At 52.5% G+C, this 18,102-nt stretch overlaps 2 protein-coding genes across 5 annotated transcripts in view; both read left to right on the top strand.

Annotated features, from left to right (window-relative positions):
- OTOF (otoferlin) overlaps positions 1-12,146 on the top strand; it is a 149,710-nt gene extending 137,564 nt beyond the window's left edge. For all 4 annotated transcript variants that reach the window (XM_072926214.1, XM_072926216.1, XM_072926213.1 and 1 more), the window contains 7 exons: positions 241-383; positions 1,083-1,171; positions 4,398-4,496; positions 8,555-8,796; positions 9,717-9,895; positions 10,045-10,145; positions 10,736-12,146. In XM_072926214.1, coding sequence (XP_072782315.1) covers positions 241-383; positions 1,083-1,171; positions 4,398-4,496; positions 8,555-8,796; positions 9,717-9,895; positions 10,045-10,145; positions 10,736-10,916 — 1,034 coding nt within the window. In that variant the 3' untranslated portion in view covers positions 10,917-12,146. The remainder of the gene's footprint in view (positions 1-240; positions 384-1,082; positions 1,172-4,397; positions 4,497-8,554; positions 8,797-9,716; positions 9,896-10,044; positions 10,146-10,735) is intronic.
- Positions 11,608-16,710, top strand: LOC121469818 (interferon-induced very large GTPase 1-like). Its single transcript, XM_072927630.1, has 2 exons — positions 11,608-11,628; positions 13,267-16,710. The coding sequence occupies exons 1-2, from the start codon at positions 11,608-11,610 to the stop codon at positions 16,708-16,710; spliced, it is 3,465 nt and encodes a 1,154-aa protein (XP_072783731.1).
- The last annotated feature ends 1,392 nt before the right edge of the window (positions 16,711-18,102 follow it).

Raw genomic sequence — 18,102 nt, 5'->3', positions numbered from 1 at the left:
GATGGGGCAGTTCTGTACCTCGGGACAGTTCTGCAGTCCTTGGGACAAAGTGTTCCCAAGGGATGGAGAGGATGAGGCAGTTCTGCACCATGGGACAGTTCTCCAACCCTTGGACAAAGTGTTCCCAAGGGATGGAGAGGATGAGGCAATTCTGCACCTTGCAGCACAGGTGGAGGCCCTGGGTGCTTTGCTGTCCCTGTGTCCCTGTCCCAGCTGTCCAAGCTCTCCTTTGTCCTCCAGGCCAGAAGAAGCCGACGGACGAGCACCTGGCGCTGGCGGTGCTGCGGCACTGGGAGGACATCCCACGGGCTGGCTGCCGCCTCGTCCCCGAGCACGTGGAGACACGGCCGCTGCTCAACCCCGACAAGCCGGGCATCGAGCAGGTCTCACATTCCAACGGGAATTCCACATTCCATGGGGGCCAGCGCAGTCCTCGCCCACCTTGGGGTGGGCAGGTCACCCCGGGAGGCCAGCAGAGAAAATCTCCTGATCCATCCTCATCCATTTCACGTCCCACAGTTCCTCCTGATTCCTCACATCTGGGCACCTGGGAGCAAAATTCCCAGCAGATTCCCAAGCAGAAGGGACTGGGAATACAAAAGGCAATGCTGGGAATTCCCTGGAGACCCCAAACCTCCTGGAGTCCTCAGGAGGACTCTGAGCCCGTTTTGGGGAGGAATCACAGCCCTGTTGAGGAAAGGGGGGAAAGCAGGAGCAGAGCTGGGTTCTCAGTGTTTTGCAGACCCAATTTTGGTCAGAAATCCCCCAAAATCCAATTCTGGGCTGCCCCATTGAGTCCTTGGCAAGCTCTTTGCAGAAGTTGGGAGAAGAGGAGGGAAAGCTCCACGTTATCTCACCCTGGTGAGGCTGATCTGAGAAACCACGTGGAGATCATGGAATCATGGAATGGTTTGGGCTGGAAGGGCGTTAAAACCCATCCGATTTCACCCCCTCCATGAGGCGCTTCTGCAGGGGTGGAGAAGAATTTGTGGCTGGAGTGATGGCTGTGGAAAGAGGGGGACACGGGTGGGGAGGGGACAGGAGGGACAAGAGGAGCTGATTGTGCCTCTCCCACCCCGCAGGGCCGCCTGGAGATGTGGGTGGACATGTTCCCCATGGATATGCCAGCGCCCGGCCCTGCCATCGATATTTCTCCCAGGAAACCAAAGAAGTAAGGAACAGCCCAGCCCACCCATCCCAGGGAGAACGGGAGGTTGGGGGTGGACATTTGGCTTCTCCCATCTCCTGCCACTGCTCCATGGCCAGCCCAGCCCTCTGCTGGGGTTCCTCATCCATGCTGGCATTCCCAGAGATCCCAACACTGGAGGCAGTTCCAGAGCTGCTCCTGAGGGTGGGATCCCACATCTTCCATCCCCGTCAGATCCCGATCTTCTGGGAAATTCCAGAAGAAATTCCAGAGCAGAGTGCCCAGCCCTGAGCCTCTCCTGGGCATGGGCAGGGTTATCCCAGGGCAGTTCAGATGGAGCTTTTCCAGGAGGTGATGGACAGCAGGATGGGTGGTGGAGGCCACTGGGACAGCAAATCATTCCAAGCAGGAAAAATCAGGCACAGGCAGCACACGGAGGGGGAAGAAGGACATTTCTTCCCTCAATATCCCTTCTAGTTCTTTCTTACCCTGCTGGCCTTGGTGCTTGAGCCCCTTTTCCTGCCCCCAGGGCTGGAATTACAGGGATGGCACTGGGAATTCTGATGGGAGCCTCCTGTGCATCCCAGGCATGCCTCGGGTGGAGAGAAACTGGGTAGGAACACTGATTTTTGTGTCCACTAATTTTGCAAATTGGAGAGTTTCTTCATTTTAAGGTTTCTTGGTTAATGTATTGAAAAGTGTGGTAGGTTTTGGTATTGGTTAATTACCAGTGTATTTATTTCTTGTTGTGAGATAGGATTAGGAGAAAGGTACAGGAGGCTTAAAACTTTAAAAGGGTATAAAGAAAACTTTATTAATAGTTTATATATAGCTTAAAAGGAAAAAAAATAGGAAAATAAATAGCTTAAAAGGAAAAAAAAAAGTAGTAAGAATGAAGATAAACTTTTTAAAACACTTTTCCTCTCCCTACAGCTTTTTTTTTTTTTCCTACTGATAATGTAAAGAAACAAAACTTAAATTTTCTGGTCAGTTTACTGCCTCTAAAATAGCCTCTTTTTTTTTTTAGATTACTTAGGGAGAGAAGTCCTTCTTGTTAATGTTATGGAGACTTCTTTACAAGAGGAAAACCAATTTTCTCATGGTTCTTAATTTGGTCTTAATTATCAGTTGCCCGGGGGAAATCTGCTATAATGAAGTTCTCTTTATTTCCCACAAGCCTTCCCACAGCTCATTTATGTTTTATGTTTCGCCATCAAGAAATTCCCAGCCAAGCAGAAGTGATGGGAAGCTCCCCAACCTGCTGGAAATTCCCTGGAGATCCCAGAAAACTTCCTGGGGTCTTCAGGAGGACTCTGAGCCTGTTTTGGGGGGGGATCACAGCCCTGTTGAGTAAAGCGGGGAGAGCAGGAACAGAGTTGGGCTCTGGTTGTTTTGCAGACCCAATTTTGGTCAGAAATCCCCCAAAATCCAGTCCTGGGTTGCCCCATTGAGCCTTTGGCAAGCTCTTTGCAGAGGTTGGGAGCAGAGGAGGGAAAGCTCCCATTGGTGCTTGGCTTTCCTTGGTGAGGCTGATCTGAGAGCTCACATGAAGATCAAGGAATCACGGAATGGTTTGGGTGGGAAGAGACTTTAAAGCTCATCTTGTTCCACCCCCTGCCATGGTCAGGGGCACCTTCCACTGTCCCAGTGCTCCCAGCCCCATCCAAGCCTTGGGCACTGCCAGAGATCCAGGGTGGGCCACAGCTGCTCTGGGAATTCTCTCTCCACCCTCCCAGGAAACCATTCCTAATTCCCAATATCCCACCCAGCCCTGCCCTCTGGCACTGGGAGCCATTCCCTGTGTCCTGTCCCTCCATCCCTTGTCCCCAGTCCCTCTGCAGCTCTCCTGGAGCCCCTCCAGGCCCTGCCAGGGGCTCTGAGCTCTGCCTGGATCCTTCTCCATGTGAACACTCACAGCTCTCCCAGCCTGTCTCTATAGGAAGAGTTCCATCCCTGTAATCATCTCCATGTTGAGAACCCCTCCTGTCCCTGATCCTGCCCTCTGGACCCCTGGGACAGATCCCTGTGAGCAATTCCCTGTTCCTGGCAGCCAGGCCCTGCTTTCTGACAGCACCACCCCATCTCCTCCTATCCCATTCCCTGCTCCCATTCCCTGTTCCAATTCCCCGTTCCTATCCCCTCCTACCCCTCCTATCCCATTCCCTGCTCCCATTCCCTGCTCCCATCCACTCCTATCCCTTTCCTCATTCCCATTCCCCGTTCCTATCCCCTCCTATCCCCTCCTATCCCATTCCCTGCTCCCATTCCCTGCTCCCATTCCCTGCTCCTATCCCCTCCTATCCCCTCCTATCCCATTCCCTGTTCCTATCCCCTCCTATCCCATTCCCTGTTCCCATCCCCTTCTATCCTATTCCCTGCTCCCATTTCCCACTCCCATTCCCCATTCCCATTCCCCATTCCCATCCCCTCCTATCCCATTCCCCATTCCCATTCCCTGTTCCAATTCCCCGTTCCTATCCCCTCCTATCCCCTCCTATCCCATTCCCTGTTCCCATCCCCTCCTATCCCATTCCCCATTCCCATTCCCCGCTCCCATTCCCCGTTCCCATTCCCATTTCCCATTCCCATTCCCCATTCCCATTCCCTGCTCCCATTCCCTGTTCCCATTCCCCGTTCCCATTCCCCATTCCCATTCCCTGCTCCCATTCTCCATTCCCATCCCCTCCTATCCCATTCCCGTTCCCCATTCCCATTTCCCATTCCCCATTCCCCATTCCCATTCCCCATTCCCATCCTCTCCTATCCCATTCCCCGCTCCCATTCCCCATTCCCATCCCCTCCTATCCCATTCCCCGTTCCCATTCCCGTTCCCATCCCCTCCTATCCCATTCCCCATTCCCATTTCCCATTCCCATTCCCTGTTCCCATTCCCTCTTATCCCATTCCTTGTTCCCATCCTTTCCTATCCCATTCCCCGTTCCCATTCCCCATTCCCATCCCCTCCTATCCCATTCCCCGTTCCCATCCTCTTCTATCCCATTTCCCATTCCCATTCCCCATTCCCATTCCCCATTCCCATCCCCTCCTATCCCATTCCCCATTCCCATCCCCTCTTATCCCATTCCCATTCCCCATTCCCATCCCCTCCTATCCCATTCCCCATTCCCTGTTCCCATTCCTCATTCCCATTCCCCATTCCCTGTTCCCATTCCTCACTCCCATTCTGCACTCCTATTCCCTGTTCCCATTCCCTCTCCCGTGCCTCACCTCCCTTCCCTCCCTGGGGCAGGTACGAGCTCAGGGTGATCGTGTGGAACACCGACGAGGTCATCCTGGAGGACGACGACTACTTCACCGGCGAGAAGTCCAGTGACATTTTTGTCAGGGGGTAGGTACAGCCCGGAATTCCGGAATTCCTCCGGCGCCTCCTCCGCCTCTCCCGGGGTGGGAGTGGGACACGGGCGGTGCTGGGGGACCCAAAACCAGCCAGGACTGGGTGGATGTGTTCTCATCTGCTGCTGTGCCACTCTCAGAGGTGGGGCTGGAGAGTTTGGGGGTCCTCACACCCTCTCTGGGGAGAATCCAGCATGGAGAGGACACGAGGGGAAGGGTATAGAAAAAATGTGGTAAATCCCAGATTCGGGAAGAAATGATGATGTCTGCTCCAGATCAGGAGGATGAAGGATAGCTTTATTGAAATTATACTATATTGCATTAATATACTGTTTAAAGAGATACTTTCCTATTCTACATACTTATTTCTTACTTACCTGTCGAACTACAAACTCGTGACTCTGTGCTGAGAGCCCAACACAGCTGGATCCCATTGGTCACTGACCCCAAAAAACCTTCACCAGAATCCAATCCAGCTGCTGAGAGCCCAACACAGCTGGATCCCATCAGTCACTGACCCCAAAAAACTTCACCAGAATCCAATCCAGCTGCTGAGAGCCCGAGCCACAGCTGGATCCTTTGGTCACTGACCCCAAACAACTTCACCAGAGTCCAATCCAGCTGCTGAGAGCCCAACACAGCTGGATCCATTGGTCACTGACCCCAAGCAACTTCACCAGAATCCAATCCAGCTGCTGAGAGCCCAACACAGCTGGATCCCATTGGTCACTGACCCCAAAAAACCTTCACCAGAATCCAATCCAGCTGCTGAGAGCCCGAGCCACAGCTGGATCCCATTGGTCACTGACCCCAAAAAACCTTCACCAGAATCCAACCCAGCTGCTGAGAGCCCGAGCCACAGCTGGATCCCATTGGTCACTGACCCCAAAAAACCTTCACCAGAATCCAACCCAGCTGCTGAGAGCCCGAGCCACAGCTGGATCCATTGGTCACTGACCCCAAAAAACCTTCACCAGAATCCAATCCAGCTGCTGAGAGCCCAACACAGCTGGATCCATTGGTCACTGACCCCAAAAAACCTTCACCAGAATCCAACCCACATCTGGATCCATTGGTCACTGACCCCAAAAAACCTTCACCAGAATCCAATCCAGCTGCTGAGAGCCCAACACAGCTGGATCCATTGGTCACTGACCCCAAAAAACCTTCACCAGAATCCAACCCAGCTGCTGAGAGCCCAACACAGCTGGATCCATTGGTCACTGACCCCAAAAAACCTTCACCAGAATCCAATCCAGCTGCTGAGATCCCGAGCCACAGCTGGATCCATTGGTCACTGACCCCAAACAACTTCACCAGAATCCAATCCAGCTGCTGAGAGCCCGAGCCACAGCTGGATCCATTGGTCACTGACCCAAAAAACCTTCACCAGAATCCAATCCAGCTGCTGAGAGCCCGAGCCACAGCTGGATCCATTGGTCACTGACCCCAAAAAACCTTCACCAGAATCCAACCCAGCCATCACTGCAGGTGAACAATCTCCAACCACATTCCACATGGGCAAAACAAAGGAGCAGAGATAAAGATTGTTTTATCTTCTTCTCTCTGTGCTTCTCTTGAGAGACAGAACTGTGTCTGTCTGTCCAGAGAACGTGAATGCCACAGAAGGGGATGGATGTCTCGGCATCTTGGTCGGGTTCTTGCTGGGGGTGTTTCCTTAGAGTCTCTTTCTTGCCTCTGCTGAGATTCCAAAGACGCTGCTGGCGTCTCCTTCCTCTCCCCCTCCCCTTGGCTGCATGTGAAAAACGACAACCGCTCGTTTTGAAATTTTAAATGTTTTAATTGTAATAAAATAGTTTTAAAAATAGCAATAAAAATTGGAGCAATAAGAATTTGGACAATCAGAGTTAGGACAATAAGGGACAATAAAAAGCAAAGAATTCCGGATGTTGGGATGCTTTCCTCTTGAAAGCATGGCTCACTAACAAAGGATTAACCCTTAGAAGCAACAGCCTGTTGCATATTCATATATCTCATACATTATTCATAAATTCTTTTCAAACAACGGGTGTTCTCTGGTTATCATCAAATTCTTCCCCTTAATCCTGGTGGATCCTTAAAGGCAGAGAGGAGGTGGAGGAATGTTTGTCTTTTCCCATAAGGAAGCAGTAGCTCTTTAGGTGTCTTGTTGCTGTTATCTCTGTGTGAAGAATCTCTTGATTATCTCATCCCTTTCTTGAGCTTGTTAAAAAAAAAATTCACATTGCATAGTTTCTATTATAACATTATGTTATAACCTAAAACTGTATCTACCACACTGCTTAAAAATGACTAATACAGTACTACAAAATAACTTTCTAACATAATACATCCAGTATTCAGTTTAATATTTGTGAAGAGCCAATAATTTAATATGCATTTTTCACCCATCCAGTGGGCCCCACTTGGAACTGCTTGTCTGGAACACCACTGGGGTGGTTTTGTCTTGGGGTCGGGATGTCGAGGTGACCCTGAGAATGTAAAAAGTCATTTTCTCCCAGCCTATGCAGCCAAAGAAAAAGTCTGAAATGTGTAGGGTCGGCTTCTCAAGGTTGTTTATTTTTCCTTACCTACAACATTCTTTCTCTGACCTGCTGAGCTCCATCTAGCAGGTCGTCCATGGCGTTCTGTCTGCCCTGCAGTGTTTACATTTTATAACAAAAACAACATGTGCTATGTTTACAACATTGTGCCAGTATCTATAATTTATGTTAGACAGTGTGTCTCTGCCTTAAACCAATAGAAACATTGGGCAGCACCAGAGCCCAGCCAGGGCTGCACCCAAAATGAACCAAAATGGTCCCAAAATGCACGAGTGCTCCCGGGGGCTCTCACTGCAACCAGTTCTGCTCCATTTGCATATTGGGGTTAATTGTCCAATTCCAGCTTTAGGTTATAAATTCCATCCTTGTTTTTCTCTCTTTATTCCACGTTGTTTGTGCTCCTGGGCTGAGATTTGGATCATTTGTCCTTGGTGCCCAGCTGGAGAAGGAATTGTTTTGTCTCCCTGCTCTGTGCAAAGATCTCACCATCCCATAATATGAAGCCCAGACCCACCCATTAAAGCAGCACAGAATGTGAAAAAAATAAAAGCTAAAACCTGAGGCATTGCTCGGTCCCCTCTGACCCTCTCTGAGTTTCTCTTGATGTCCCCTCGTGGCATTTCCACCCTGCAGCGCCAGTCCCAGAGTCTGGAGCCAAGCTGGTGGTGCTTCTTCTGGTGGTTTGTTCCCATCTCTGCCTCACCCTCCTACAGCAGGAAGGGAAAGCCCCTTCCAGAACTTCACCACATCAGAGAGTCATGGAATCATGGAATGCTTAGGGTGGAAAAGGACTTTAAACCTCATCCCAGCCCTTGTCATGGATGGGGACATCTGTCCCTGGCTTCTCCAGGCCATGGTTCTCTCTCAACAGACAAATCCTATGGGATGGAGGTCCAAGGAATTCAAGGAAAACCCCGAGCTCTGAGGAGAACTTGGAGCTATCCCAGCAGCTCCATCCCTCTGGAATGTGAGGAACTTCCATCCCTGGAAGTGTCCAAATCCAGGTTGGACCAGGCTCGGAACAGTTGTGGGCACTGCCAGGGATCCAGGAGCAGCCACAGCTCCTCTGGGCACCCTGTGCCAGGGCCTGCCCACCCTCACAGGGAACAATTCCTAATTCCCAGTATCCCACCCAAATCTCCCATCTTCCAGTGGGAAGCCATCCCCATCGTCCTGACTCTCCAGGTTGTCCAAAGTTCTGATTCCTTTCCATCCTGCTCTGCTCCATCCTCCCTAGCTTTGCTCCCAGCTCCTGCACAATTCCTTCACATCTCCTCGCCCAGGCTAAGCCCTTGGACAACCATTGAACCTCCTTCTCCTGAAGTTCTCTGTTCCCTCTGGGATCCTCCTGCCCCTTGGATCTGCTGCTGCCATTTCTGGAGCAACCCCATCCCCTTGTTCACAACTTTTAGGTCCTTCCAAACCTGGAGACTGCCTGGTAAGGGGGGTCCTGTCCCGTCTCCTGCCCCACGTAAACCTGTCCCCCCTCTCACCTCTCTGGGACCTGCAGGTGGCTGAAGGGGCAGCAGGAGGACAAGCAGGACACGGATGTCCATTACCACTCCCTCACTGGTGAAGGCAACTTCAACTGGCGCTACATCTTCCCCTTCGACTACCTGATGGCCGAGGAGAAGATCGTCATCTCCAAGAAGGAGTCCATGTTCTCCTGGGATGAGACCGAGTACAAGATCCCCGCCCGCCTCACCCTGCAGGTCTGGGACGCCGACCACTTCTCGGCCGATGATTTCCTGGGTACGTGGAGGGTCCAGAGCGTCCCACAAACCCCTTGAGCTGCTGCTGGGTGGGATGAGAGGGCAGGGAGGGTCTGCAGGGGGTTCTGGTCAGTCTGGATCCATGGGCCAAGGCCAAGTGCCAGGTCCTGAATTGGGGTCACACCAACCCCACTGAGAGCTCCAGGCTGGGAAAGAGGGGCTGGAGAAGGCCCTGGGGGTGCTGTGCCAGCAGCTGGACACGAGCCCAGGTGTGACCAACAGGGCCAAGAGGGACAGCTCTGGGGTGGCAGCAGGGCCAGGGGGCACCTCCAGTGCTGGGGGCAGCTCTGGGCCCCTCCTGCCAGGAGAGACCTGGAGGGGCTGGAGCGTGTCCAGGGAAGGGAACGGAGCCCCAGGAGGGGCTGGGGGAGCTGGGAAGGGGCTCAGCCTGGAGAAAAGGAGGCTCAGGGGGGACCTTGTGGCTCTGCACAGCTCCTGACAGGAGGGGACAGCCAGGGGGGGTCGGGCTCTGCTCCAGGGAACAGGGACAGGACAAGGGGAAATGGGCTCAGGCTGGGCCAGGGCAGGCTCAGGGTGGGCAGCAGCAGGAATTTCTGCCTGGAAAGGGCGCTCAGGCCTTGGCACTGCCCAGGGAGGGTTGGAGTGCCCATCCCTGGAGGTGTCCAGGGAATTCCTGGATGTGGCACTCAGAGCTCTGGGCTGGGACAAGGTGGGGATTGGCACAGTTGGACTGGATGGGCTGGGAGGGATTTTCCAACATGCACGTTTCCACAATTCTGAGATCCCTTTTCTCCACTGTAGCCGAGTCACCCCATTTCTCCTTCCCAGAGGTGGTTTAATGCTGCTCCCCAGGGCAGGAGATGCTGGTCCAGCCCGTCTCCAGCCAAGGACTTGGCCTCTTTGGCGTGCCAACCTCTGTCCTCCCCTTTGTCCTGCCAGGGGCCATTGAGCTGGATCTGAACCGCTTCCCCCGAGGAGCCAAGACGTCCAAGCAGTGCAGCCTGGAGATGGTGACCAACGAGGCTGAGCTGCCCATGATCTCCATCTTCAAGCAGAAGCGGGTCAAGGGCTGGTGGCCGTTCGTGGCCAGAGACGAGAACGACGAGCTGGAGATCACCGTAAGGATGGGGGAAAAAGGAGGGTTTACCTCCTGAGCTCTGCGCTCTTTGTGGGCACCCTGCATCCCCCCACATGGCTTTGCTCCCTCGGGACTCTTCTGCCCTGGGAGCACGTCCCAAACCTCAGCTCAGCTCTCTGCTCCCTACAGGGCAAAGTCGAGGCTGAGCTGCACCTTCTGACAGCGGAGGAGGCTGAGAAATCCCCCGCTGGGCTGGCTCGGAATGAGCCTGATCCCCTGGAGAAGCCCAAGTGAGTAGGAGAAGCCTCTCTGCAGCAGGGACCTGGGATTACGGAATTCTGCTCCCACCTGGACTGCTGAATCCAGCTCCGAGCCCCAAAAAGATGTGGACCTGCTAGAAAGGGGCTAGAGGAGATGTTCTGAGTCTGGAGCCGGGCTGGGACACCTGGGGGTGCTCACCTGGAGAGGAGAAGGATCCAGGGAGAGCTCAGAGCCCCTGGCAGGGCCTGGAGGGGATCCAGGGAGAGCTCAGAGCCCCTGGCAGGACCTGAAGGGGCTCCAGGAGAGCTGCAGAGGGACTGGGGACAAGGGACAGAGGGACAGGACCCAGGGAATGGCTCCCACTGCCAGAGGGCAGGGATGGGTGGGATGTTGGGAATTGGGAATTGTTCCCTGGCAGGGTGGGCAGGCCCTGGCACATGGTGCCCACCCTGGATCCCTGGCAGTGCCCAAGGCCAGGCTGGACATTGGGACACCCTGGGACAGTGGAAGGTGTCCCTGTCATGGCAGAGAGTGAAGCAAAAAAAAAGATGAACTTTAAGGTCCATAAATCCCTTTCCTACGGTGATGGAGTAACGACGGGTGTTTGGTTCCCCTGCAGCCGCCCGGACACGTCGTTCATCTGGTTCCTGAACCCGCTCAAGTCCATCAAATACCTCATCTGCACCCGCTACAAGTGGCTGATCATCAAGATCGTGCTGGCCCTACTGCTGCTCATCATGGTGGCCCTGTTCCTCTACAGCATGCCCGGATACATGGTCAAGAAGCTGCTGGGAGCGTGAAGGGCTGGAGCCTCTCCCATGTCCCCAGCCCCAGGCACAACCTTCCCAGCTTTGTGTCCTTCTCCTCCCTCTGGGCAACCTGGGGGTGTTTCCTCCCTGCTGCTGCTGCTGCTGCTGGGTCTCATTTTTGTGTTCCTTCTCTGGGGGTCCCGCTCAGGCTTTAGTGCCAGGGGAATGGGGTGGGAGTGTGGCAAAGATCCCCCAACTCTGCATCCCACACCGGGGCTGGGAGAAGTGCCCAGCTGGTTCCTGGGGGAGTCTCCGAGGTTTCTGCCTGCTGGAGTCATGGCTGGTGCCTTCTGGGGAACCAGGGGAAGGAGAGGGGAGCTGGGGCTGCATCACTGGAGCGGTGGGAGTGCCCTAGAAAGGCTCCTTGGAGAGATGTTTGGAATCCAGGATGGAGCAGAGAGCTGGGATGGAGCAGCTGGGAACGTGCCAGTCCCAGCACCATCCTCACTGCCAGCACCATCCCAGTGCCAGCACCATCTCTGCTCCACTCTGAGCTCTGGAGGTCATGTTCCCCAGCACAGGGAGCTGTCCCACCCTGGGAATGGTGGACATGGTGTCCAGCAGACTGAGGGGGCACAGAGCACCCCCAGTGCCTGTCCCCACTGCCACCACTGTCCCTTCTCCACTTGGAGCTCTGGAGGTCACATTCCCTGGCACAGGGATCTGTCCCACCTCAGGAACGATGGACATGGTGCCCAGCAGAGTGAGGGGGCACAGAGCATCCCCAGCACCGTCCCCACTCCACCTGGAGCTCTGGAGGTCACATTCCCACCTCGGGAATGCTGGACATGGTGCCCAGCAGATCCCACAGAGAACCCTGGGGTGGACCAAGGGCAGACCCTGCCCTTTCTCCCCACAGCTCCAGCAGAGACTGGGACATGTCCCACAGCTCAAATGTCTTCCCAAGATCACCCACCCAGAGGTGGCTGCACATCGCCAGGGCTCTCAGCTCCTCTGGCACAGTGTGAGCTCCCGGTGTCCTTGTGGATTCTCCGTGTATTTTGTTTGGCTTGGTAACTTTGTGGCTGGAGTCCTCTGGCCGTGTGTCCTCGGGAAGGGCTCTGTCTTTGGTTCTCCACCACACCCATCTGCTGCAGAACCACCTTTCCCACCTCTCGGTGCCCAACACCCCCACTGAAGAACTGAGGACATCTCAGACGTGTTTTAATGAGGATATTGCTGTTCCAATCAGTCAATAAAAACCAGTTTTCACGTCCAGGCTCTCGTGGTAGTGGGTGTCGTGTTTCGATTCTGACCAAACGCCAGGCACCTACAGAAGCTGTTCCATCAGAAAAAAATTAACAAAGGGTTCATGAGCTGAGATAAGGATTGGGAGAAAAACACTCTAAGGGCAAACCAGGTTCAAATTTAAAGGTATAAAGTCAATTTAGTATTAACAGAGTCAGAGAAGGATAATGAAAAATAAAAGAAGCTTTTAAAACATTTTTGCCCCTAAGCCCTCCCCTCTTTCCTGTGAACCATTAATGCACAGACTCAGATCAGTGGGGATACTGAGACGTTTATTGCAAGAAAAATCTGGTTTTATACACTTCTTCAAGACACAGTATTTCCTTACTTCTTCACTAAGCAACCTATGACACATTGCCACGTCAGCAACATAATTTAACGTCGTCACACACGAGTGATCACGTGCTGTTCACTCATCCAGCAGGTCCCTGCAGGGTCCTCTCTGTGGTGGCTTGAGAGGCCACCTAGAACAGAGGTTAGAGAGATTAAAGGAATAAAAAAGCAGGGATTTATTAAAAGGCCTCAAAGGATACACTTTGGGCAGCACAAGGACCTGGTGATGGCTACACCCAAGATGGACACCGGGTCACGAATTTTCACACTTTTATAAGTTATGGTCCATTTCCATATTGGGGTTAATTGTCCAATTCCAGCTCCAGGCTCTGCAGTCCTATTCTCACAGATCTCTTTCCTCAATTTGCTGTTGTTTATACTTTTCCATACTTGAGGCATCATCCATAGGACGTCTGTCACATCCCATTTCTTCCCCCCGAGGTCAGGCGGAGACCAGCTCCTCTGTGCTGCCATGGCCTTCTGGGACACGTCCCACCGCCTGTAGATCAATTCCATCTTCTGTCTCTGCTCACACTTTCCCACAGACAGGGCATGGGGGTTATGGTCAGTTTGATACTCAAGATTTTGTTCTGTTTGCTTAGGGGGAGGAGGGTTTCTCTGCTATGCCATGGGGTCCTTCCCATGGGCAAAGCAGTTTTCCCAGAATTTATCCATGGAGTGTAATCTTTTATGGATAGGCTGCTCTAGTTTGGAATCGAGGGCTCTCACTCTCTTTCTTTGGGTCTCCACTGGATTACAGCTTCCTTGGGCATCCACCCTCTCCAACGTGAGCATTGAGCATCATCGCAGCCAAATCAAAAATGAGAAGAAAGAAATAAGAAGAAAGCAACTTAAGGAAGATTTCCCCCTCAACCCTCTGATGAAATCATTCCTTGGCTTTCTCCAGGCCCAGCCAGCAGATACCAAGAAATACTTCCTGCAGTGGATGAAGGTCTTTATGCAGGAGCTGTCTTGTGGTCGCCTTGAGGAACTGAGGCGAGACTATCACGAGTTATGGTCTGAAAACCTGGCAGGAAAGAGAAGCAAGAAAAAACCCAGTGGCAATGATGAGTTGCTGAGTCGCTTGGATGCCCTCTCTGATGAAATCAACCGTTTATCCATTGGCCTGGAGCACCTTCTGAGAGAGGTAGGGCAGATTTATGAGGCTCTGGAATTTATAAACTCCGAGACTGAGAGTTTTGTCAAACTGCCAGAAATTGCAGCAGAGCTGATGGTTTCAGGGTATCCCGTGGAGCTGATGGATGGGGACGCTTCTTACCTGCCCTTGCGCTGGGTGGGCGCAATCTTTGACAGCTTAATTGAGAGGCTGGGGGACAAACGAGTGTTTGTGCTCTCCGTGCTCGGCGTCCAGAGCACAGGCAAGTCCACCCTGCTGAATGCCATGTTTGGTCTGCAGTTCAACGTCAGCGCGGGGCGATGCACCCGCGGAGCCTTCATGCAGCTCATCCCAGTCAGCGAGCAGCTGCAGCAAGACTTGGGCTTTGATTTTGTGCTGGTGGTTGACACAGAGGGACTTCGTGCCATCGAGATGGCCAATAAACCGTCCCTGAACCATGACAACGAGCTGGCCACCTTTGTCATTGGTGTTGGCAACTTGACTGTGATCAATATCGTTGGAGAAAATCCGTCAGAAATGCAAGATGTTCTCCAGATTGCTGTGCAGGCTTTCCTGAGGATGAAGAAAGTCAATCTTTCCCCAAGCTGCCTCTTTGTCCACCAAAACATGGGAGAAGCCACTGCCAAGGAGCAGAACATGGAAGGACAACGGCGTTTGCAGGAAAAGCTGGATGAAATGACTGTGGTAGCTGCTCAGCAGGAATTCTGTGGCGTCTCCTCCTTCAGGGATGTCATTGGCTTTGATGTGAACACCCACATTCACTACTTTGCTCACCTGTGGGTAGGAAACCCCCCAATGGCACCACCCAACCCCACCTACAGCCAGAACGTCCAGCAACTAAAGAGCAAAATCTTCCAGGCTGCCAGGAAGGAGTCGCAGCGCAGCATTTTGAGGCTCTCGAGCCTGAAAGATCGTATTGGTGACCTCTGGAATGCTTTGCTGAATGAAAACTTTGTTTTCAGCTTCAAGAATTCCCTGGAGATTGCTGTGTACAGGAAACTGGAAAGTGCCTTTAGTCAGTGGACCTGGAGGCTGAGGAGTCACATCTTAGATGTACAGATGAGACTGGACAACAAAATTCGGAATGGGGACTGGCAGAATGTCACCAGAGAGCACCTTGAAGGGCTGGTGCAAGAGACGAGCGATGCCATTGAGAAAGAAGTGGACAAGTATTTCAGGGAAGACAGAGACCATGAGACGCTGGTCCAGTGGAAATCAGGCACAGAGCTGAAGTTGAAAGAATTAAAAGAAGCTCTTCTTCATGAAACAAAAAAGAAATGTGAGAATCTTATTGAGCTACAGAAGGAGCAGAAGAAACTGGATGCAAGGAAGTTGAAATATAAAGATGAGCTCCTGAGAAGGAGTCGGGAGTGGGCTGTGAGTCTGAAAGGGAAGAGCCTCAGTGAGAGAGAGCTGAAGCACAGCTTTACCCGAGCTTTGAAGAAGTGGATTGCCAAAGTCTCCTGTGCTGCTCCTCGTCCAGAATGGGTGGATATTGATGCAGAAATCGAAGATGTCCTTCTAGAGCACTTTAAGGAGCCGGGTTTCCATGCACGGATCAGGTCATTTCCCAGAGGCAGAGGGTTTTCTTTTGACATGAAGAAACACATGATGAAGAAAAAGCATCATCCCTTTTCCAAAGATTTCTGGAGCATTTCCAATGCTGATGCGCTCAATTTCCAGCACATCACAGACAACATCATAGAGTGTGTGGAGAAAAATATTGCTAAGAAGGAAGAGGAGAAACGCGATTACAGCAGAAATTTTATTCATGAAATACTCGATGAAGTGCAGAAAGGTGTGAACTCTGTCCCCAGCGACGGAAATTGTACTTTTACCAGAGAGTACAGCATAGATTTGTCTCTGTATCTGTGCACAATGGCAGCAGAAAGGTTTAAAGCCATGCACGAAGCATTCCAAAAGGCAAATGACCCAGTTGTGTACCTGAGAAGCAAGAGAGAAGATTTCTTCCAATGTTTCCAGATTTCCTGCCAAGGAGCCACTTCTGTCACAACTTTTGCTGTTTTCCTTTGTCACAAGATTGAACCAGCTCTTCGCCAGGCGGTCTATGAGAGGGCAGCTAAAGACATCGCTGAGGACATGCAGGGAAAATTCCCAGATTTCCAGGGCAGCAGAGCCACTCTGGAAGTTTGCATCCTGAGATACCTGGCAGAAAAGGAAGATTTTGAGTATTTCAAGGAGTACCTTAGATCTCCAAAACAGTTTTGTGAGATGTACATTGAGACACGAGTTAGGAGGCACTGTTTGCATGGAAGTAGGAGTCTGAGGATGTTTTTAGATTCTTCCCTTGATTTTCTCTTTCAAAACATCCTGTCAGCTGTTTCTTTATCAACCCGAGTTGTCAAAGACAGAAAAGACAGAGAAGACAAAGTCTCTCTCTGGCTGGATGAATTTTGCAGGGAACTGTCAGAGGTGATGAACTTGCCCAGAAGTGAGCTGAAGGGCATCGAGCACCAGGAGGTCACAGACATTGAGCTCCTGAGCAGTGCCATGGCAGAAGCTCTGGAAGACCTGAGGGACAGGCTCAGGGAAGAACTGGCTGGGGCTGACCTGACCTCGTTTCCAAGGCAGCCTCACACCATCCTGGCGGAGCATTTTTCGGGATGCAGGGCACAGTGCCCCTTTTGTGGGGCTGTCTGCACAAACACCATGCGGAATCACGATGGAGATCATCAAGTGGCCTTCCATCGCCCACGAGCTTTGAAGGAACTCATGAGGTGTACATGGGAAACCGACAACAAGTATGAGCCAGATGAACTGGCCATTGACATTTGTTCCAGCCTTGTTGCAAGTGACCGTGACTTCAGAGTTGGTGGTGGCCAACGCATCCCCTACAAGACATACCGGGATGCTGGACCTCCTTATTCCACTTGGAACATCCTTCCTGATCCATCCATGCAGGCGTACTGGAAATGGTTTGTGTCTCGTTTCAGGACAAAGCTGGAATCTTGGTGCAATGGGAAATTTCAGGGCAAAGGAGAAATCCCTGAGGCGTGGCGGAGAATTACCAAGCAGGAAGCACTGTCCGAGCTGGAGGAGCACTAGGCCGCATCCCTGGTGGAAGAATAACAGCAGCTTTGCAGCTTAGGAGAACTTTGGACCAGGCTCTCCACAAAATGCAGTTACAACGCTCTCAAGCCCAGTGAAGACAGTGGCATCTAATTTTTCCCAAATTTGATGAAATAAGGCGCATTACTTCACCCATCAGTCAGCAACTCCGTCGCTTTATGGGAAAGCCGGAATCCTCTTGCCTGTTTGCTATAAACATTTCCCTCAGCTTTGCCCTAGAGCCAAACCAAACCCCCTCCTTGGGGCGATCGGCCTCGTGGCCAAGGCTGAGCCCAGGGGCCAGGGACGGGGCAAAGGCAGCGCTCAGAGCACCCCTTGGATCAGCTGCTGTGAGACAAGAAGGGACAGTGCCCCAGAGGCGGCTTTCCTGCAGCAGGGCGCTGTCCTGCTCGGAGAAAGGGCTGCGGGACCCGAGGCCAGCTCCACGCTGGCTGCCAGCTGGGCTGCTTGGCTTTTGGGCATCATCCTTGCCTCCCTCACTGCAGCCTCCTGGATCAGCTGGGGCCGTTCTCCAGCAGGAGCTGCTGTGCCTGCGGGCTCAGGAAAGCCGTGACACGGCCGCCCCGGGGCTCAGGCAGCGCTTTCCCTCCCTGCCTCAGAGGTGCTGTGTTACACTGAGCTCATGGGCGTTCTATTTCCCCTTCCCCAGGACCCTGTGACTCTGATCAAGACAACCCTGGACCCTCCTTCCTGCCCCAACGGGGTTGGCGGAGATCCAGAGAAGCCCACCCTGTCCAAAGTCTATATAGACCCCTGACATTTCCTGTTCGTGCTCTTTTTGCCCCGCTCTCCACAAGGACATCACAGAATAAAGAGAGCTGCACCAAAATATCTTGGGGTAAGAGCCTCTTTTGGAAATCTTTGCCATCTCCTGATATTCCTCCCCTCACAGCCTCAAATCTCTGGGCTAGCCTGATTATTCGGGGGCTGTGTGAGGGGGGAAGGTCAGTGCTGTGTCTCTGTCCAGGGCAGCCGCTCCTGCTCAGGCTTTGCTGATAAAGGAGTTGGTTTGGACTGCTCTGCGCCTGCTTTGTGTTCAGGGAGCCACAGCTGGGGGTGACTGGGGCTCTGTGTGCTGCAGGCAGGCAGGGGACAGGGGTGGCACCGGGGCAGGGGGTGTGAATCGGAAAAATGCGGCGAACCCCGGGTGCAGGAAGAAATGATGATGTCTGCTCCAGATCAGAAGGATGAAGGATACTGTTATTGAAACTATCCTATATTGCATTAATATACTATTTAAAGAGATAATATCCTACTCTACGTACTTGCTTCTTACTTACCCATCTAACTACAAACTCGTGACTCTGTGCTGAGAGCCCGAGCCACAGCTGGATCCATTGGTCACTGACCCCAAACAACTTCACCAGA

This window comes from Taeniopygia guttata, chromosome 3, assembly GCF_048771995.1.
Source record: "Taeniopygia guttata chromosome 3, bTaeGut7.mat, whole genome shotgun sequence".
Lineage (NCBI taxonomy): Eukaryota > Metazoa > Chordata > Aves > Passeriformes > Estrildidae > Taeniopygia > Taeniopygia guttata.
Note: the sequence above shows the minus strand (reverse complement) of the source record. Positions and strands in the feature narration are given on the sequence as shown.